This window comes from Rana temporaria, chromosome 1 (assembly GCF_905171775.1).
Source record: "Rana temporaria chromosome 1, aRanTem1.1, whole genome shotgun sequence".
In the NCBI taxonomy this organism is placed as follows: Eukaryota; Metazoa; Chordata; class Amphibia; order Anura; family Ranidae; genus Rana; species Rana temporaria.
This window is the reverse complement of record NC_053489.1, coordinates 616,261,699-616,284,234: the sequence shown is the minus strand read 5'-3', so window position 1 is coordinate 616,284,234 and position 22,536 is coordinate 616,261,699. Positions and strand designations below refer to the sequence as shown.

Here is a 22,536-nt window from a genome sequence, read left to right as displayed (position 1 = left end):
CTAAGTAGTTTGCTCGAAATTTCATACAAGCAGTGAAATTCTCAGTGCACTGTCAAAACGTTTCTGCCCTTAAACTTCAGTTTGATCATGAAGCAGGGCAAGCAAGATAATCAACTTCATAAATGTAATCTACGTGTTTTGACTTGTGATCTTTTACAAACGTTTGGACTTTAATTGTGGTCAGTTGGAAATGTTGAGATTTTGTTGGGATGACTATATTCTGAGGGATTTTATTTCCAGATCTAGGAGAAGAGGGCAAGGCTGTCTCTACAGTGATTGTATTGGTGCATTCCAGTGCACAAATGAGACTTAAGCCCCGTACACATGATAGGACCTTTGTCCGACTAAAATCACATCGGAATTCCATCAGAGTAAAAGAGAACTTCCGATGGGGCATACACACGGTCAGAATTTTAGATGGAAAAAGTCAGTTGGACTTTTTCATCGGAAATTCCAATCGTGTGTACGGGGCATTGCATTCCTAGTGTCACTATTGGCATTTATATCTTCGATGTCTAGTCACATTGATAAAAAGGGAAGATGGCACCATTGTTGGACCCAACACTTATCTGAGCAGGTCCCATGGACTTCAGATATAAGACTCCACTTCTGTCTTCTGAATCCACTCAAATCTGATACATCCATACCCTTTGAGCTGTACAACCTCTGCTATTTTGACTGCCTGTGTAAAACGAGTCCATTTTTGTTCACAGACTTGGCCAATATATCTTCTGTTATGGAAGGTTGGTCACGGGGGCCAGATCCTGCTGCAGTGTATCCAATACCAGTAATTACTTTGCAGGATGGTTGGCCTGGGTTTTTTAGTTTTGAGCCACAATTTCATTTTTATGGTTCCTTTTTAAACGTTTTTTTTTTTTTTTTCATTCAAGAAGTAAACTTCCCCAAGAAGCAGCGTTGCAAAACATTCATAAAGAAGTCATACACGTTTACAGGATCTTATTCTTGCACAACTTTCCCTATAGCAATTGCTGTTAATTAACAGCTGTTCGATTTTATATTGAACAAAGTGTAAGTTATTTAGAAATGGAGACTTAAAGGGGTTGCAAAGGAATTATTTTTTCCCCCTAAATAGCTTAATTTACAGTTGAACATTCAGGCATAGGTTTGTTTGTTAATGATGTGGTTAGGCAGTGCAGACAGTACTTGGGTTTATAAACGCAGGAACATAGTGTGTTACTCACCAACAAGGCATCTTTAAATCTTTGCACAATATGTTTTTCTGACTGGTTAACGTAAAGAGCAATTTTTTCACTGTATGTTGCAAAAAAAGATCCTTAAAGGGGTTGTAAAGGAATTTTTTTTTTCCCTAAATAGCTTCCTTTACCTTAGTGCACTCCTTCACTTACCTCATCCTTCAAAATTGAATTCAAAAGGATTAATAGTTGATGTTGATTGAGAGAGTGAAGTTCTGATTTAGCGAACCTGTCAGAAGAACAAACAATGCATGGTCTTTTATCTTGCCTAGCCTAAAACCCTCCTTGGTATGTCTCGGTAAAACTAGTTTCACAAAGACCAGACTACACCTACCAATTGCAATACCCTATGTCCATTTAAATTGCATCTCTGACGACCAACAAAGGTATGCTTTACTGAAAATGGGAAGCACAGTTGATGGAATTTGGATTCCAGTAGCAAGGTGAACCTAGTTGGAGAGGCAAATAGGGGGTGCTTTTCTGACAGAAGTCTGCCATATTCCACACACAGTGGGGTCATTCTGCTGCTCTTTGGGGCATTCTGATTATTGTAGTTCAACAGCATCTAGTGAACTAATTGAGCATTTAGTTTTGTTTAAACGGTCATACCTTTTGGGCTGTTCTTCTTTGGCTTACAACTCGCTACGACTTAAAGAATTCTAACCACTAAACCCAACTTCCTCCTTTTTTTGATTTGCAAAACTCTAGTACGGAACAAACAGTCTTCACAAGAGGTTTCTATGGTAGCAGCTTTGATATCCTACTATTATCTCTCTTTATCTGAGACATTACCTGTCTTCCCATCAGAAACTGACAAAATTGTTAACAGATTATATTTAAAGAAAACTTTTAGTTTTTGTTTATAGTGAAAGAATGGCTTTCTTTAATAACACTTAATCGGAGCTGCCAGTTCCTGGAAAAAGTTCTGAAATGTTGGCAGCTAGACATTTCCCAGAGTTGGCCATCTCAGAATCCTAAAAATAACCCTAAATTTGCAAGGCTGGCTAAGTAAAACCATAGCAGAGGTGATATTGTCCTTCTATGAATGTATGCCATCTAGCCAGTTGATGTGTGTTTGTAATGCCAATATAAGTGTTTATATTCCTTCACGCTGAGAGTAGTATCGGAATGCGTCCAGAGTATTTTCTGGTTCATGCTTGGGCCTCTGTACCTCTGACCTGCAGATTATCTTTTATACCAGGAACTTGCTATACACAAACCTTGTCTTTCCTCGTAATTGCAAGCCTTTTCTTAAGTACACAGTGTAGTCTGACTTTGCTCTAAACGCCTATAAACCTACACTACATTGATGGAGCAGAAAAGCTAGTCCTGGTTGTGTCATGGCAGAGCCTGGCACATTGTATCAGTGCCTAGGTTTCACAAGAAATCTATCTCTGTTTTGGAAACCGCAAACAATATCTCAAATCTGAGTCATGTGCAAGAAGCCAGTTTACTCTGTGCTTATTATATAACGTCCCATTTATTGATGTGTCATTCCTCTGAGTGCGCTCTTTCTTTGCTCCTTATCTACAAGAGAATAACAGGCAAGCAGCTGTAGAATGAGCTTTGACTCTTTCTTTTCCTTTTTGAGAGGTGTTAACAGTGTGCTTTGCCATTTTTAAAAGTATATTACAGTCAACCAAAGTAAATTTATCACTTCAGAATGTTGGCTGCTTTTAACAACTTTGAAACTACAGCTTGTGAGATATAGAGACGGGAACTCTGGATAAAAAGGGAGCAGCCAATCGCAGCCTGGCATTGAGAAATGTTGCAAAGCCACATAGGCACTGGAGTGATTTGACATGGGGAGCATCTGGGACATAAGGCATAGCCAAGAGCAACCCTGGTATATGGATTGCTATAGGCAGCAATGGCTTGCAGATAAGGGGTAAGAGGCTGATATCCAGCAGGCAATTTATCAGTAAAGTAAAGCCATACACCACTTATAAAGGTTAAAAACAACTTTATTCAACACAAGCACCCACTCTACCCAGGATGCTCCCCTCACTATGTGCTTGTGTAGCACAATGAAGTTGGTTTTACTCTTTGGAAGTGGTATGCAGCTCTAGCACGTTGCTGAATTTTGTGCAAGAATGGAGCCGGGAAGAATGAGCACTTGCAAGCTGGAGCTGAAGATTGCTGAGATCCCAAGAGTGGCTTCATCGTATGTGAGGCAATCTATCAGATACAAAGCCTGAAGCAAGAAGATTTTTTTGACAATATATGTTTGAGGATAAAAATCCAGCAAAAATGTCTATTTCCCTTGCCTACACCAACTAACCAGATGGCTGATCTCAACATATGAATGATGAACCTGAGTTGTCTGTCATATCTGTTACTATATATTCTCTTGGTATTGCTGCCAGCTGCAGCTCCTAAGCAAGTCAGATTTTTTGTATTATCCGGGTAATGGGTTGTCATGGTCAGTAGCTCAAGCTTTGCCCCAGTTTTCATGAGTCTGCCCTAGAATTTTCCAAAAGGGTTGATAAACTTTCTCCTGCCATGGTCCATGTTTGTTTTAAGTGGAGTGTCTCAACACTTTTCCTTTGATAAACAAGTATGACTTGGGCAACACAATGATTTTTTTCATAGTTCCACCTGTCAAGCACCAACAATTGATCTATTTTCAAAGTCCACAGATTTGGAGGTCCCACCCATTGGTGATAAAATGCTGGCTTTGCCCACAGCAAATGGGAAGCTCATGGCTTTCCTTATACAGTAATATTCTCAATGTGGATTTTATACCGCCATGCTCTGCAAAATAGAAAACTCTATCTGAATTTGTTCTGTGTTCTTTAGTCATCATCATTAAGTACCATCAAACCACTTGCCCATGCGGAATAAGGTAATATCCCAGACATACATATGGGTGTCCAGTCAGTTTCATTGCCTCCTCTGTAAGGGTGTCAAATCCAAGCAAATTAATAGCACTGAGTCTATCTTGGGGTAGCTGATCCTATACTTGTTCTGGGAATGTGAAGTTGCATGCATTTAGCTCCTCTGCTAGTGTCATCCCCATGGCATGAGTTCAAGTAAGCATTGTGTACTCTACAGGTGAATGAAAACCCTACTTACAAATGCCGTACTAAAGTAAGCTATTTGCACTTCATTTATTTGCACTACATTTTGACATTCAGGCATTTCCAAGAAGGTATATGACATATTACCTGCATACCATTATTCATCATTTCTTTTGAATGTCCAGCCCGAGTGTTGCTGGAGGCCATGGCCCGACTCGCACCCTCACTACACAGAAGGGTCACTGGAGATTTCTTTTGCCAAATAAAATGATTAATCACATGGTTCAGATTCAGTCTAGACATCTCTCAGTAAAATGTATGCAGCACGAGTGCCAAGTAGCCCACATATAATCGACTGCACTGTTTGAATCAGCCTGATAAGTCTCTTGGAATGTAGAGAATAGCACCTGAACGGCAATGCCACGGCATTCTCCAAATACTTTGCACACTTTGAAGCCTCTAGTTATGTTACCTCTTTACTTAAGGAGAGTAACATGCCTTTTTATTGTGATTTTTCCTCTTCAAGAATAAGGGCACTTTTTTCCTTTTTGCCCCCCATCCCCACTTGCCTACTTTCCCCAGTCCTGCTGCCTCTGCTTTTATATCCTTACCAGAAGGCTGCGAATGACGCATCCCAGCTGCCTTTGTATTGCATCCTAAAAGGCTTTGTGCCCTCTACAACGTATTGTGCATGCTTGTGTTGGCACATCATCAGTTGGCTGCAACAGCATGGTGGAGGCAGTTGGCTCTCAATGGCGTAACCAAAGGAAGATGGAGGTGCAGGACTTAGTGTGCAGCGGATTACAGCAGACAGTGCTGGATTCGCTGGGAATGCGAGTATGTTTTTTGAGGATATCCCAGCAGACAATATGAGAGGGGACTGGCAAAAAAGAGGGGTGGAGTTCTTCTTTGGGGATGAGCTCTGGTTCGGACCAAACCCAGATGGAATATGTCATTCCTGTTCACTGCTACACAATTAACTGCAGCGAGGGCATTCTCCACCCCACAGCTGCATCTACACAAGGTGGCACGAATGCTTGTTCCATAATTGACGTAATATTCCCATATTGGGACAATGCCATTGTCATAATGTGACCATAATGACACAAGCATCCACACTCCTTTGTGTGAAAGCTCCTGTGACGAAAAACTTTGTAAGCCAAAATGGACATGGACACATACCAAAGGTAGAGATCCCAGGGTGTAACCAGTGTAGTGAATATCGGGGGGGGGGGGGGGCAGGGACAGTCTGCAGAACGTCAGACTTTTGACACTTGGGGGTTGATTTACTAAAACTGGAGATGACAAAATCTGGTGCATCTGTACATGGTAGCCAATCAGTTTCTCAGTTCAGCTTAGTTGATCAAGCTTTGACGAATATAGCATGGTAGTATTGGGAGGAATTACAAGAATTTTAGAATCCTTTTGAAAACCTTTTTGCAGATGGATCGGATCCTGTTTATTTTTGACTTTGGTCATCTGGTGGAGTTGCCCTTTAATGTTTTAAAGGCATCCTCTGGCAAGTAAGCGCTGACGTTTTTAGAAGTGATCATGCTTTCCCTGATATGAGGATCAGTAGTACCTCTGCAGGATTAATACTGCTGACAGTCGGTTGAGCTGCCTCACCCCTGGTTTCCTGATCTCTGACACACTGTCTGCTCTCTGCAGCTGAACTGAATCTGAGATGGAAAATAGCCTTCCAGATTTTATCTTCCCACTCTTGTTGTTTTACATGGGGCTTATGCTTAGTGCTTGTCTAAGGCCATCGTCTAAACAGACAATGGGAGGCATGCTAGATGGATATGTTTTTGCAAGAGCAAAACAAATAATTATTTCTGGTTTCACTGAAGATAATGCTGTCACCAGAGCCACAATGCAATCAGCTGTCTTTTTTTTTGAGCGTCCTATGCTATGACATTTTGGGTAAAATATTTTTTAGCTTTTTTTCATCCAATGTTTTTTATCTTGGTGCCTTTTCTCACGGCTGCTTTGCTGCCACTTCTATAAGTACTCCAGCCATGGCATTTCTAAGAATGAGTTTCTATTGACAAAAGCCGACCGGGACAAGGGGTGGGCAGGAGGGGAAGTAAGCAAAGGGGGGGAGGAAACAGACGCAGCTTGGCACACACATTCTATGGCATGTATTGGTGGAGTGCTATTCTGCATCCCTGCCCTGGGTGCTGGATGACCCTGTCCCAGTACTGCCTACAAATGGCCAGTCGTAGTCCGAATTGGACACCCATCTGACGGGCAACACAGGAGATCTGCGAGATAGGGAAGTAGGTAGTGTCTGAACAAGACCCCTTTTGGCAGGACCACCAGATAATAATTGAAAGATTTGAAAATATTGAAATTATGTTTAAAATTACATTAAATGGCAAAGGCTAATTCCACCTTTGGGACCATGTTTCCTGTTGTACCCATATTTAGGATGTGAATGAAGAGACCATGAGCCCCATCAGCCACGACTGCAGAGGAACTAATCGATTTCTATGGAGCACAAATGCAATGACATAACTGCACTTGTTTGCTTCTCCCAACTCCATAACTGAAGGTCTGTACCTCTACAGATCTGAGGCTAGAGAAAAGCCTGCAGGAACCGGTGCATTGCAAAGTGATCCACTAATCATGGTTGCAAGACTCTGCTGGCTTCAGTACAAAAATATGCGCATATTTATGTTAATATGGATGCATTTATTACATTTTTGTATTTGCCTTTAAAGCTTCTGTGTTTTTCTTTTTTTTTTTTTCATAATTTGGTATACATAAAAAAATTCTGGGTTAATGGTCCCCAGGCTCCAAACTGTAATGCGAATGTGGAAGATTGCAAAATGTGAGAACCTGTACGAGGTCATGGTAAATACCTGTGAATGGTTGAACCAGAAAAAGAATTGCTACCATTTTTAAGTAGGTTTGCTCTTTCGAGGCTATGCATTAGACTTGGACTAGAGCACACACTATGGGGGTTGATTTGCTAAAGGCAAATAGGCTGTTCACTTGCAAGGGAAATTGCATTTTACAGGGGAATTTCCCCCAGAGCTTGGTGAATGAGCATAAATGGGAGAAAATAAATTTTGGACAGCCGCACTCCAATAAAAGGTAAAAAGGTGGTGCCTTTTCTGGTAAAAAAAATACTACAAAAGCAAGAAAAAAACAGCAAACAGTGGGGTAATAGTGCTGTTTTTTTCTTGCTTTTGTAGTATTTTTTTACCACAATAAAAGGCACCACCTTTTTACCTTTTATTGGAGTGCGGCTGTCCAAAATTTATTTTCTCACATTTATGCTCTGTGCATTGCCTGCACCCACTGGATTTTGGGCTATTTTATTCACCACTGAGGTACATCATCTGGAGCGGCGGTTCCTTCTTTCGCTTGGTGAATGAGGTAAGGCTCTGCTGACTTCCATCATTCAATCATGCAATCACAAATGCTTGGGTAGTGTTTGGATAGTTAAACTTCACCACATTTACTAAGCTCTGGAACACATTTCCTTGCAAAAGTGAACAGACTTTTTGCCTTTTAGTAAATCAACCCTTGATGGTGGCAGGTCCTGGACTGATTTTTATTTTACAATAAAAGGAAGTGTGAGAAATGTATTAACTGGTTTCCCTATTGATTTGAAGAGCTCCTGTTTTTACAATAATATCTTGCATTAATTACTAGACGGGAGATGGTTGTGGGCCATCTGTACAGCTCCTGCTGGGAAATGTGTGAAAGCTGATGATACGTATTACTCCTGCCTGGAGCATACTTTTGCTATATGAATATGGGGGGCATGGCTTCTGCCAGAAATGTCACAAATGCACTATTGAATCACCCTATATACATTCACTCTTTCCTACAGCCTGTCCTGGGTGACCTCTCAACTGCCAGAGGTCATAGCCCCATGCAGTGCTAATTTCAGGAGAGGTAGCAGCTGTTTTCAATATATCTGCAGAGCATAACTCTAGCATCGCATATGCAAGTGTGTCCTTCCAAAAAAAAAAAAAAAAAAGTTCCTGTATAGCTGATTTCCACTGTGTGGCATGGTACCATTTCTGGCCTGCCCATCGTATGTGACAATGGTTCTTCAAAGACACACTCCAAAAACCATCCCGACATTCCACACATCTGTTTATAAAGGACTGGTGCTATAAAGTTCCTCCACCTAATTGATCCCCACACTGCTCCCGGGACTTTACGCTGGACATACACTAGTAGATTTTTGAACGTTCGTACAAACTGTCTCATCAGTACATTCAATGACTTCATGAATGTTGCTTAAAAGTACTTGCAAAACATTTGAGTACAACATTGTTTGCTTTGAACCTTCAATTTTTAAGTGAATGGACTTTTCCTAACAAAAAACACATTCACTGTTAAATCTTTTCATTCGAGAAACTTTCATCCTGCCCTTCAAATTTTCTCACCACTGGTCCAAAATCAACATCGATTTGACCCCACTAACGATTAGCAAAAACTCAAACAAGCATTCTTGAAACAAACTTTAGAACAAAATTCTATTTGTGTATGACCAGCTTAAGGCTATGTCCCCATGGGCACTGGATACAGGACATCTAGCTTCTGGCTAAATTGGCCCACACCCTGCCTGCACTCAGAGGGGTCTACTAGCATAGAAACCTGTTAGAAAGTTGAATGGGGTGGCATGGTACCAGCCTTGCACATAGCCTGTAAATTTGTCATAACATTTCATACTGGAATCGTTGGTAGTGGCATGGCCTTTATTTGCATTAAGTTGCATGCTCATCCATCTTTAAAAAAAAATTGCCAAATGTTTCTAAAGCTGGCCATGCAGCTTGAGGTTCAGCCACTGAAGCTTGAGCATTGGGTTGCCTGTCGGCATCATCCGGTTTGACAAGTTGATTGCAAAATCGAGAGGCCAGGTGGAAAACTGTCGGGCAATTAGATGCTGTCACTGTTCAGGTATTCAGACAGCTGTGGGTGCTGTCCCTGTGTGAGTACATTAGCCAACAGGGCTGGTTTGTTTAGTAGAATGATGTATATTTTGAGTTTTTGGGAACATTAGCTCATAGTGTGCCACCCCTTTGCTCTCCAAGTCTGAACCCTGCTGTGCCGAGGATTTACAGGAGGTTGAAATAAAAACTGATGGTATTACTGTTTGAAAATATATTTACACTTATTACACATTACATCTGATTGGTGTGTCCCTGGCCGAGCTGTAATGCACATGGAGGATGAGAACGTGTCCGTGTCTTTGCAAATGGCTGCCGCCCAGCTCCCCTCTAGGACTTTGGCTGCTCTGGTTTCACAGCCTTGACAGCTCACTTTTAATTTATCATGACTAAACAGAAACGCTATAGTAATAACAAGCATTAACGAGCAGATGAAGCAAGATGTCAGTCACAGGAGACCTTGGAAGGGAAGCCCGTTGCCATAATAACAGTGACCATAACAGAAGTCCTGACAGGAATATCTCCGAGCCTGGTGTTATATTGACAGGGCGGCCTGTGTTTTTTTTTTTTTTTATGACCGGAGCTTGGTTTAAAGGGATGCGTAGGTGGCAAAATGTGAAGTCTTTTTAATACGTTCTGAGAGGAAATCGCATTTTAGCAGAATATTTCCAGAATGTCATTGAGGGAAAGGTGTGCTCCTCAGGAAAGGCTAATCCAGAATCTCTAAACCCAGAATCTGTGACACATGCGATCTGTATAATGTTTTATGAGGCCTGTGCAAGCCAAAAGGTCGGAAATTACCTTTATTTACCGCATAAAATGTATTTTCAGGCCTCTGCACACATCACAAATGCTGAAACTGAAAATATTTGTGAAGCAAAATCACTACCTATTTTCACAATGGAGAACTAGGTCACACTTCATTTATGAAACCTACATGGCCAGAAGCCTCTTGCTTCATACATCAGGCCCAATAATTTATTGTTAGACTGGGGAAGAGCTACTGTTTCAGTCTGGGTTTTTATGGGTCTGTGACCCCATTTGGAAGAATTTTTCCTGTTCATATGGTGCTTGTACTACAGATGAGGGCAGCAGTTGTCTCCAGGAAAAGAGAAAATAAATGTGCGAAGTTCTAACCCTCCTGGACACCGGTCTTAACCAGTGATAGCCCACTGAAGCCCAAGCCACAGTTCCCTGCACTTGGATGAGTCCTCTTCGGCAGTGGTATTGCCTGCCAGACTCCAACATGTCTTATTAATTTAACCGTGGCGATGTACACTAACATGGCCAGTGCCCACGTTAACTTGCAGTTTAGCAGTCACGGCCAGTAAAACCACAGCTCAACCACCTGATTTTACCACAGCTCACCCACACAGTGTTATTCCCAGATGACCCACTGCCCCAAGCTACCATGATCTCCTTTCACTAGGCTACTCCAGGTATCAGTTTCAGAATCCCATCCATGCTCTGTGAATACATCGCCACAAAAAAAGCCACACACCATTGACATCACCAGTTTCAATAGGTTTATTCAGCCATACATTCCACGTCCCCACCTAATGCCACCCCATCTGGCGTGTTTCACCTTCATGGGCTTAGTCATAGAGATTCAACCTGTGGTTTGTGTTAGAGGGGTTGCCTGAATTGTATAGCTGATAAAACCTACTGAAATTGGTGATTTCATCGGAGGGTGGTTTTCTTTTCCCGCCAAGGCCTTAAGCCGTTTGTTTTTATCTCTATTACCATTGGAGAAATTGCCTATTTATGCCCTTACAGGAAGTATGCCGATTTCTTCCCAATGGACAAAGATAGCAATTTCTTTATTGCAGGTACTTGTATAGCACCAGCAATTTACTCGACACAATATACGGTATATATGCGCGTCTGTGTTATAAATAAATATATATATATATATATATATATATATATATATATATATATATATATATATATATATAGTGTGTGTGTAAATTCACATCAGTCTCTGTTATAGGGAGCTTCCAATCTAGGAGCTTCCATTTTTAGACAGCAACCAGTTAACCTACCAGCATGTCGGAGGAAACCAGAGTAAACGGAGGAAACCCACCCAGACACAAGGAAAACATGCAAACTCCATGCAGGTTGGGATTCAAACTAAAGACCCTAGTGCTGCCAGGTGGCTGTACTAACCACTTGGCCACTGTGCTGCAATAAAAACCTTGAGTTCTAACTGTTCCCTTTGCTATCCAAAAATAAATTCTGATTTTGGCTAGATACCGATGGCAGTGAACCCTTGACCCTGAGATACTTTATAGTGTAATAGAGCCTTCACCTTGTGGAATTTCGTAATGTAGTACACAGATAAAGAATTGGGTATGTAAGTAAATTCGATGGAGATCACCCCAAGATTTAGAGAAGTAACCTTGAGACCTAGCTGCACCTAGTATTGGCACAGGATAGTAGCCTCCTATTTTTACAATTGACAAGTGCACTTTAAAGTAAACTTGTACCAAAAGAAATATGTAGGCTGCAATTGCTGACTGCTTTCAGAAAATGTCAGCTGTCTTGTTGCATGCTTGTTCCGGGACAGTAACCCAGAAACTGTTGAAGTCAGAGACAGCCAGGCAACTAGCCTTTTCAGAAAGAGGTCAGCAATGGCAGCCTCAGTAGAGGCTTCCTTTAAAATTGAACTTCACTTTGTCACCTCGGCGTAGAATTAGTATGCAAGTCCCCAAAGCAGCAGTGAAAAGACTTGCAGCCTGTTCATTCATTGCCCCTCTTATCATGCTGAGGAGGCCACCAGTGTTGGGTCTCCCGCTAAGGCCAAATAGAAATGTGAGTTTGAAGAGTTAATTTGGCGCTATTGGCAGAGGGGACCCCATCCCTAGACGGCAGCTGTCCTTTCATCTCGGCTCTTGTGCTTGATCTCCCAGCTGCTAGCACTTGTCACATCTCCCTATAGAGGCCTGGTGTGGCCTGACAGAATGTGCTTGTTACAAAATATCTATGGGTTTAATGAGGGGGAAACGTGGCGCGTTCCGCTGGCGGGGCGGGCGCTGATGTTAATTTGTAGGAGCAGGTCATTTTTTATCTCCAAAATTTAGCATATTCTTTTTTTTTTTTCTATTTGCAGAATCTTCAAGTTATAGGGGTTGAAAGGAGTCCTAATCCAGTATGGTTCTATACTCCACTTTATATTGCCGATTTTGCTTTGGGAGGACTGTGATGGCAGAATTAAATCTATGCTAAAGTTAGACATTAGGTTTTTACCTTGGGAGACGCAACCTACCTGCTTTATGGTTCACAGCACATGCCTTTTTATTTATATTTTTGCAGGTTTCAGCTTTTTTGTTTTAGCCAAAGAAAGCGGCTTGCTATAAAAAGGAGACAGATGTTAGATTTGAAGTCTTTAGGCCAAAAGCGTGTGATCATGCCCCAAAGAAGTGCCTGTATTTTTATTTATTTTTTCTTTTCTTTTAACACTGAGCAACAGAACATCTCGGATGTGAACAGGCTCAATAGAAAAACATGGTATTTCTTATGGCGGGGCCATGAATTGCTTCTGGAAACGCACTTTATATCGCTCAGGTGTAAATGGAGGGGGGTGTTTCCGTTAGTCTTCAGTATCATTATCATTTTTTTCCCCCTAAGCCCTCTGCAGGTTTGCTCACACATTAAACCACAAGAGGACTTGCGAAAAGAGGATGCGGTTAAACCAGAGGCCCTGCAAGATATTTGCTAGATATGTCTGTAGTAGGTTATATAGAAATCATGCTAAAAGTACATTTGGGTGAACATTCTTGTATACGTACTCAGTGGACCAAAGCTGTGTAATTTTGTGTGGAAACGGTCACTTGCAGTCTCCACTGGAAGCCTGTGTGAGAGTGACAGTGCAGTTACTGGCAGGATCACGGGGTAAATATAAAGTAGAGAAGCTTCCCAAAAACAAACAACAAAAAAACCTAGCCACCCCAACCAAAACATTTGAGAATTGGGAGAATAAGCAGTTGTGGGTTGTGAAATGGGTTGGGGTGTGTGTGTATATAAATATAAAGTCTCCCCACCGGTTTATTCAGCACTGGTAGCCAAAATAAAGTACTCCGTACCTCTGGGTATGGTGGAGCCCTGTGTAAGCTTCTTCGAATTGCATCTTGCCATACTTTACTCTCCCTCTGGCAGTTGAACAAAGCTAAAGGGGGAGCAGCACCGTGGAGAATCTGCTGCTTTGTTGTACTCTATGGGGTGAGCAGATTTACTTTAAGTGTAGCACCACATTTTAGGCCTCTTGTCAAATTATTTCTGTATCAGACCTTCAAATGGTGCTACTTGCACAAATTGTTGGATATGTAAACGTAGTGGAATGTTGTGTCTGTGTGTATTTAATACCCGATAGGCTAAATGGCTGCCCGCAATATTTCAGTGTTTCGCAACGGGTGTAATTTAATATTTTTACAGACGAAAGATAAATAGCCACCCCAAACTGGGTGTTGATTGCTGAGCTTTGAAATGGAACCTATTGTTACACTCAGTAGTTTGAAAACAGATTTTGGGCTACATACTACTTTTCTATGAGTTAGTATTGGGGCTGCGCTTTTCCATAACTTGTATGCAGCCTGAGAATTGGGGGATGACATCTGGCATTCAGAAATGTTTCCTGCCAGGTGTTTTCACCTGAGAATGGTACATACAGTATGAAATGGTGGTTCTTCTAATTTTGACCAAGCACCCAAAATGGCTGGTTTTAGAATATGGTCTCCAGGAAGTTGACTTGTGTTAAAGCAAAGCACTTCATTGTGCCAAACATGTTTCTAAATTACTCCTATGTTCTTTATTCCTCTCATGAGTTGGCATGACAGCCCCCCCCCCCTTTTTTTTTTAAGTTTCCATTGGAGTATCATTTTATGGGGCTGCAAGTCCAATAAATTAACACCATAGATATTCCTGCATAATTATCCCTGCTAAACAGGACAGCTGTGCTGGAAGGAATAATGGCGGGTTTAGGCCCCTGCAGACAATGGCCTCCTAAAGCCTGAAACACAGATGGCATGTGCCAATAATGATCTGGGACGCGGGTCTAAACGTCCATGTTTATTTTTTATTCTCTTTGCAGAGAGTGCAGCCATAAATCCCACCGGTGTTGAAAGCCCTGAGCCATGGTGCCATTTAGCGGTTTAGTGAGCTTAGCCTTGCCCCCCATTCACAGGATCAACATTTGCTCTCTGTACAGGCCTCCTCAGGAATTCATGTCCCTTTCTGAAAGGGGTGAGCAGACCCCATCTGAACTGAATAAGGAGCTCTAGGCAGAGCTCGTTGGAATGGAGAGGGGAGAGCCGTGCCTGACAAGATCCTGCTAAGTCACAGCCAGGACGGGTCCTGGGCTCTTTTTTCTTTTCAGCAACGCCTGAACAATCAAAGGCCTCCTATTTATCTATTGTTGCCTAGAAGGATACCCATTTAGTGTTCGAATTCCAGCAGGCTTGGGAAGGAGGAAAGGCGATAGCGGTAGACAGGCCTCGGAGATGATAATCAAGTATCAAAAGTGATCTGTAGACAAGCTAGCACTTTGTGCTGTGACAGGCACAAACACACTGGGGTACTTAGTTCTGAATGAAAACTTGAGGCCTTCTTTCTTTCAGGAGCTTGAATGAGGGATTCTGTTGGAGGTGGCATCCACATCGAGCATCTGGTGCTCTGCAGCTTTTATAAAGAGCAGAGAGAGGGGGCAAGCACAATGTGAAATTAGGCCCAAAATGGCATTTAATGAAGTGAGGCTCTGTGCTCAGGGCTTTCTATGTATGCTGTGTAAATGAAAAGGCTTTGGGGCTTCCACAAGAAAAGACATCTCATTAGATGCCTCTGCTTTTCTTCTTCGTCCCCAAAGAAGTTTTGTGCTGGGAAGGTTGCACTTCACCCATCTGGAGTTTTATATTTTTTTTATTGTGTGGGCTGCAGATTTCCACCACAATGCCTTTCGTCTTCAGGAAACGTAAATTTCCATTCCATTATATAACTTCCATTAAGCAGTTTATTTAGGGGTTTTAATCTAAGTCTTAAATATGTAAACGTTTTTAGACTATAATTTTTTTTTGTTTTTGGCACATGGCTTACTTTCTGTCCAGTCGTCCAGTAGAAGGCGGCTACCAACTATTATTTTGTTGCCAGGTTCTTGTCTAATGTGCCTGTTCACTATTAGGATCATCCACCTAACGTGTCATTGTCGCATTTCTATTTTGATAATCATGTATATTTTTATTCTGTACATCATGACATTTTGAATTGCATTTATACTTTTGTAATAGATTTATATTTTTTATAATTTTTTTGAGTTTAATTTTGTTGCCTTTAAAAATCCCGCCTTTAGGGTTTTTTTCTATTTCTTTTTCATGTGTCTGTTCACTTAGATTAGAGCATAATAGCCGCACAGAAAAGTTACTTAAATGGCATAAATATCCGTTACGTGACACATGCAACAAATTGTGTAGCTTATTTATCACACTCTCAATATTGTAACTTTTTCTTTGTGGTCCTGTGACAATAAATTTCCAGAAAGCAACTGTATAACCAACTATGCCACAAATACAGATTCAGCCATTGTTTGTTGATTGTGTGCAGATCATTAGTTGATTCGGCCAGCTACTCTGTGTGTGTTCTCCAGTGTAGATGCCTTGCTTATTTCAACCTATACCGATGGTATAAATTTGAAGCCTAAGATTACATGCCTCCTAACTTTTCATTGGTTGGTGTATCATAGTAAAAGGCAAAGAGAGCTTCCCCCAAATAAAACGATATTCTTGCAGTAAATGCAGACATCTGTCAATATGCAGGTCCTCAGTAATTTGCTGTTTAAAAGAACATCTGTATGCAAATAAAACATTTTATGAACACCTCTGATCAATATATTTCAAGTTATCCAGCTGCTACTCGGGTGAATACTATTCGACAACTTTGCTTAAAGTGGACCTTCAGTCATTTTTTCAACTTTCCATCTATTATATCTTCTGCCCTTGTTGTTTTAACTTTGGATAGTAAAATATAATTTTTCTGCCAGTAAATACCTCATACAGTTCACTTCCTTTTTCTTGTCTGGTCATAAAGCCTAGGCTTATGATATCATACACAGCTCTGTCTCACTCTCGTGAGTTTTTCAGGAAGGGAGGGTGTATGAGTTATAAGAGGGCCAATGAGAGCTGGAGGTGTGCCTCTGTGTGAATCCAGGAAGTGAACAGGAAGCAGCTTCAGCTGCCCACAGTTAAAATGGCTGCAGCCAGACTTGGTGGAGGGAGATTTCTGCAGCATATTTGGCAAGTACAGAAATGCAGTATAATATATATATATATGATATGCAAAGTGGTTGGAGGGAAGCTACAGCATGGCAAAGATGTTTTTATTACAAATGTGAGCAGACTACAGTTACTCTTTTTAATTTTGGTGAGTTTGGCCAGTTTTTTAATCCACTTTACTTTGTAAATTCTAACGAACGTAACCTAAAGAACTCCACGCAAATGGCTATAATCATGACAAAGGTTCCATGTCTTATATGCTGAGCTAAGGTACTTTCTTACAAGCATGGCTCTTTCTTTGATTGGGGATCAGATAGAGAGGAGAAAAAATGGCTTCGAACATTTTTGCCAAATGATGAAAGCCTAATGCCCCATAAACACGCTCGGGATTTCTGACGGGAATCCTGACAGGGAAAAAAGAGCCAGTTCTCTTTTTTTTTTTTTTTTTTTTTGCCAGTGGTTTTTGCCAGTTTTCCCGTTGGAAAAACTGTGAGGGAGCATACACACGACCGGGATTCCTGGCCAAAAGCTCTCATCACAGTTTTCCCGTCTGAAATCCTGGCCGTGTGTATGGGGCATTAAACTCTTCAAAAACCATAGTCTCCCTTTTTAACTCCAGATTTTGGAGAGTTTTTAAGCAAATTGTTCCTTTTTTTTTTCTTACCTTCTCTTGGAAATAGAATTTGATATTTTTTTAACATGAGACCCAGAGTCCTTTTACTCCTGAACATCCTCAGCAGCAGCTTTCTAACACTATAACAAATCAAATTGCTGTTCTGTGTCTTGATCTTTAACCTAGACATTCCACAGTAAGCCATCAGCGGCTGGACTTGTAATTTGCTGTCACAATGAAGAATGTGGTCCAGGTCTATTGATACGGAGCTATTTAGCCAGAGTAATGGCACAGTTGCACGCCTGCAGGTCGTCATGTGGCCTACAATCAGAGACCCCCTTGTTGAGTAGACAGCACAGTGCCTTTCTGCTGAATGGGGACCTGGTGCCTGGACGTGATTGTTCGGCATGCTGAGCAGTATGTTTATTTTGCCTGTAGTCTGTTCGCCTTATGCACAGAAAAAAGTTAATTTTGGTTGACTGTAAAGAATAGCTTTCTCATAGCGCAGGAAGTCTCTTGTGACAAAGGCCTGGCTTTAGTCTGACGGGGCCTGCAGATTAACACGAACAGTGCTGGGAGGCTGCTGCCGCTCGTAGACAAAATGTTGCTTAAATAAGTTTTGCTTTTTTTCTTTAGTTTTGAGCTCTACAAATCCAACCAAAATGTGGGGTGAAACTTCTGTTTTCGTGTTTCCGTGCTTTGTAAAGCAAAGGGGCCTTTTATGAGGATATTTAAAAGGAATCTAAAGAGTCTGCAGCCCCTTTAAAGATCTTCAGATTTTAAGCTGAGTTTGATCAGCTTAAAGCTGAAGGCAGGTATACATTGCCAGTATTATCATTTTTTTTTCAATTCAACTAGTGTATGTACCTGATTTAGTCGTTGCTTAAGCATTTGGAAATCCTCTACACCTTATTGTTCCTAAACCCACAACAGTAAAATCAGTTTATATATGCAGTAAATCATGCTGGTTATACTCACTGTGGAACCTAAGGGGTTTATACTCTGCATTGTGTAAAAAGGCTGTTTGAGCTTGTCTTCTCTGACCCTCCCCTTCTTTACTGTCCCATATCCATCTCCTGATAAAACAGCCTTGGGGGGGAAAGCTGCACATGGTCAGTTTGGTGTGTATTACTAGAGTCTTATTTTTCTTGGGAGTGCATGTGATCAGCACAGGGTCAATCGGCACTATCCAGATAGGTCAGGGGTCCTGCAGCCTCATAGGATAGTCAGAGGCAAATGAAAACTCCCTCCTACAAGCTTTAACCAGACACTGATGGAAGTCACAAGACTGCTATATACTGCTGAGAATACATTTACTAAAATAATTGCATTTCCATCTTCTGTGTACTGTGGGGGACCAGCTATAGTGATTGCAGGGTCCTGGGTTTAGTAACTCTAACATTTAAACTGGGAGAAGGAGTATGAAATGCAGCAAGGTGTGCTGCATGCAAATATGGTAATGAGGACCATGAAGTGTATCAGTCTGCTACTGCTCTATCTCAGCAGGCAGGGGATGCATCGTGGGGCAAGGTCACGGTGTTGACCAAGAAGGAATAAACGGGGAGAGGAGAGTATAAACGGGTTGGGGATGGTATTTTACACACACATGTAATTTTGCCCTAAATGGCCATGGTTACAGGGTCTCTAATATTCTCTATTCTGTTTATTAAGACATGACTCCTACTCACACTAAAGTCTCTGTGTAAATACTTAGTTTATTGTGGAATGGGAGCCAGCAAATTTTTTATTTTTCTTTCATAATTTATTGCATAGTCCTCCCTGGCAGTACATAAAATAAAATTGTCAAAAGACTTAAAATGCTGTGAGCAATCCATAGCCCAGATTCCTCTTGTACTAACATTTTTTTATTTTGTTTTTTTCCAGACGTCTAAAAGCCTTTGCTCTTTGGACTATGAAGATGACGAAGATCCCCACCTTAAAACCATTGTCTCCTCTCCCTGCGATTCCAATGACCTCATGAATATCATCACTCCTGGATCCAGTCCTGTGAAGGAGACCACAGATGAAGGGATCCATTCAAGGGATTTTAGGAGGGAAGCCACTGTGAGTGAAAGCGAGGAAGACTTAAGCGACTGTGAATGCATCGAGGGCCCCATGGTTCAGATGAAATGTGATGATCTGGATCTGGAGCAAATAGAGAATAACTAAACCTTGATTTGCCTCCGGTCGTGGCACTCCCTTTGCCGCTATTGCTTTCCTTTTGAGTCCCGCAGAACGTGTTGGAGAGTAGTCATCTGTTTAGTTTAACGAAACAAATGATAAAAAGACTGAACTTGAAAACATGGTTTCTACCTGGCAGCAGTATTCGGCCTAGTATGTGTGGCTCAACGTATAAAGTCAAATAGATATGTATGTACTCATTAGGTTTCCTATGGGAAAGTAACTTATCTACAAGTTCTTACTGAGAGTGCCTAAATATTTGTTACTCAGAGTACAGGGAAAAGGGGAAGGGGGGGTGGGTTCGGGAAGGACTACTATTTTTTTAAGCTAATTTCATAATTATGTAACCTCACTTTTGGCGGGGTGTGCTAGACAAAAAAAGCGAGTACAATTTGTTTACTTTTTGCGAACGTCTCACATACTGGGCTGCCAAGCTCCGCAACCGCGAAAGGAAATCGTCAGGAGTTTTATGGAAACCTAAAATACAAAAAAAAATAATAAATGTAAAAAGCAGAAAAAAAACTTAACAGATATTTTTGCATTTCTATGGCTTTTACAGTTCTGGAAAAAAAAATATGAAAGCATCTCTATTTTGAAATGAATTTTCTGAAGGGCATTTTATAAACCTAAATCTTTGTCTGCCATGATTCTGGTGCAGGTATAAGTTCTATTTTTTGTTTTTGGAAGATCGATGACGTTTTTGTCTAAATGGATATGGAGAATGTTATTGATAACGACCAGTCCAACAAAACCAAAATAACCGCTCTAGGATGTTTTTTTATATTGAGTGGTTACAAAACTACATGTACAAGCATGTTTTTTGTTTAGGTTTCTTGATCAAAATGTACTAGTGACCTGAAAGGTTAAGGAGATGGGAAGGCCTATACATTTGCTACTTGAATTGTATTTGTTTTCTATCTTGAACAAAAGTGACCGTAATTTACGTTATGTGCATTTCCAAAAAAGTGCAAGTAGTTACATGCCTTGTAGGTCATTCTTACGTTCGATTTTTTTTTTTTTTTTCTAACGTTCAAAAGAATGTATCAAAGCACTTGAACTTTAGACTTGGACTTTTGTAATGATCAATTCCACAGGAAGAGAAAATACACTCAGCAATAGAAGGCAATTTTGTCCTTTAAATAAAAAAAAATCAATTTGGTTTGCAAAAATGTGTCATGTTTTTATTTTCTTAAAGGGTTTTCCAATTGCCTGTATAATAAACCATTCTTCACTCAATCATTAGAGATGAACTCCGCGCAGACATTAACACCTAACTGTCTTGTCTATAGCAGATTCATGGCCGGGGTTGTAATGCGCAGTGCCACGCTTTGTCCCCAGGTGTAACCACCGGACCCCGAAGATTACGCATCACTGTACTGGCTCACTGCTAGTACCATGTAACCAATTGCAGCATATCACATAGCAGTTGTAAGCAATGGATGGCCTCCTTTCATGCCATCCATTGTGTACAATTGTGATGCTAGCTGTGTTTGGTCAGTGTGATCACATGGTACAGACAGGGCCAATTACAGCCCATCTGTACCATGTGATTAGCTCTGGCCAATCACAGTAAAATCCTTATAGCAATGAAATTCACTGCTATAAGCAATCATATCGGGTTTAAAAAATTATGACAAATTACCACTTCAAAAAGCACACCATGCCTCTTACTAAATACCTTGGACTGTCCACTTTCCAAAAATTTATCATTTGGGGGATATTTGTACTGTCCTGATCCAGTACTTTACAATTGATCAATTTTCAGATATACAGTATACTATAGTTGTGGACTTTCCTACCAACTAAATGTACACCGATCTGGGTTATTTTCACCAAATCAATCAATTGTCAATGTAGCAAAAAATTTAAGACCCAGTGGTAATTAAATAACACCAAAAGAACCAAAAAAAGCTCAAGTTTTAGGAACAAAATGGTAAAAACATAGTTTGGGTACAGTGTTGCTTGACCGCACAATTGTGCAGAAAGGGGGTAAAAGTGCCCGGGATGGAAGTGGTTAACCCACCGGAGTACCAGTCTGTAATACCCTTTTGTTACCAGGCCATTTTTCAGTATTGTGATTACTTGACTGACAATTATTTAGCCATAAAACATAGTACCCAAATTAATTTTATATCCTTTTTTTTTCCGTTTGATATTTAATAACCACTGTTGTTTTTTTTTTTTCTCATTTTTATTATATCAAAAAAATCAGTTTCAATTTTATTTTCCATTTTAAAATACAGTATGAAAGTCACCAAAATTACACCTCTTTGCTACATAGAAAACCCAGGGTCATCTTGTTTTTTTGCCACAATTGTTTTGGCACTGAAAAACTTGGTATGGAAGGGTTTGCAGCTTGGAGCTTGGTAATGGTGCAATGGATACAGTACATCATTGTTGTTCAGGTAATACACAGGGGAAGAAGGTGGTGAAAGGGTTAATGTAAAGGTAACATACAGCAGGAGGTTGAAGATAGGAGTGCAGAGTTAGGCTGCATTCACACTTCAGTGGTTTGAATAGCGGGCAGATTTGCTGCGAATCTGCCCACGTTTTGAAAGCGCTGATGTATGAATGGCAAGTCATGGGACTTGCATTTGAGATGCCATTCATATGAATGACACTTCAAATCGCACCGCGGGTCTGCCCCGCGATTTTCTTGCAATAAATCACACTGCAATCGCGGGAAGCATGTCGTCCAAAAGTAGCTCCTGAACTGTTGAATTTTTTTTATTTTTCCGCGAATCTGCCTGCGATTCAAAATGCTGAAGTATGAATGCAGTCTTCGGTAGGTGAGCAGTTAAGATACAGATCCCATAGAAACAGGTTGTAGATGTACAAAGAGAAATGTTGAGGGTGAAAGAGTGCTCCCCAGCCATAGGTCCCCCAGACAACAAACTTTGCACACTTGTAGAGGAGAAATGGGGCTACATGTGTGCCAAGTTCTGGGTCCTCAGAACCTACGACGGGCCGGTACCGGGTCCCCAAATTCACCAGAGAAATGACCGTTTAACATGGGAGCCTATGAAAGGGGTCCCTGGCTTTGAAGAATCGGTGCTCCCCGGCTGTAGGGCCCCCCCCCCGGACAACAAACTTTGCATACTTGTAGAGGAAGAGTGGGGCTACATGTGTGCCAAGTTTGTCGGTACCAGGTCCCCAAAGTCCGGGAGATCAGGCGCAAAAAGTTGACTCAAGTATAAGCCGATGGGGGCATTTTCAGCACAAAAAAGTGCTGAAAAACTTGGCTCATACTCTAGTATATACTGTATATATAATGTATTCCATATAAAGTTTAAAATCAAACAAAATCTACACTAGCATGCCATAAAATATACACAT

The 22,536-nt window shown here is 41.0% G+C and overlaps 1 protein-coding gene across 6 annotated transcripts in view; it reads left to right on the top strand.

Moving 5' to 3' along the window:
* Positions 1-20,369, top strand: part of FAM53A (family with sequence similarity 53 member A) — a 109,840-nt gene extending 89,471 nt beyond the window's left edge. For 5 of the 6 annotated variants that reach the window (XM_040335268.1, XM_040335270.1, XM_040335265.1 and 2 more), the window contains one exon: positions 18,904-20,369. In XM_040335268.1, coding sequence (XP_040191202.1) covers positions 18,904-19,188 — 285 coding nt within the window. In that variant the 3' untranslated portion in view covers positions 19,189-20,369. The remainder of the gene's footprint in view (positions 1-18,903) is intronic. The other variant, XM_040335269.1, reaches the window with a different exon arrangement.
* The last annotated feature ends 2,167 nt before the right edge of the window (positions 20,370-22,536 follow it).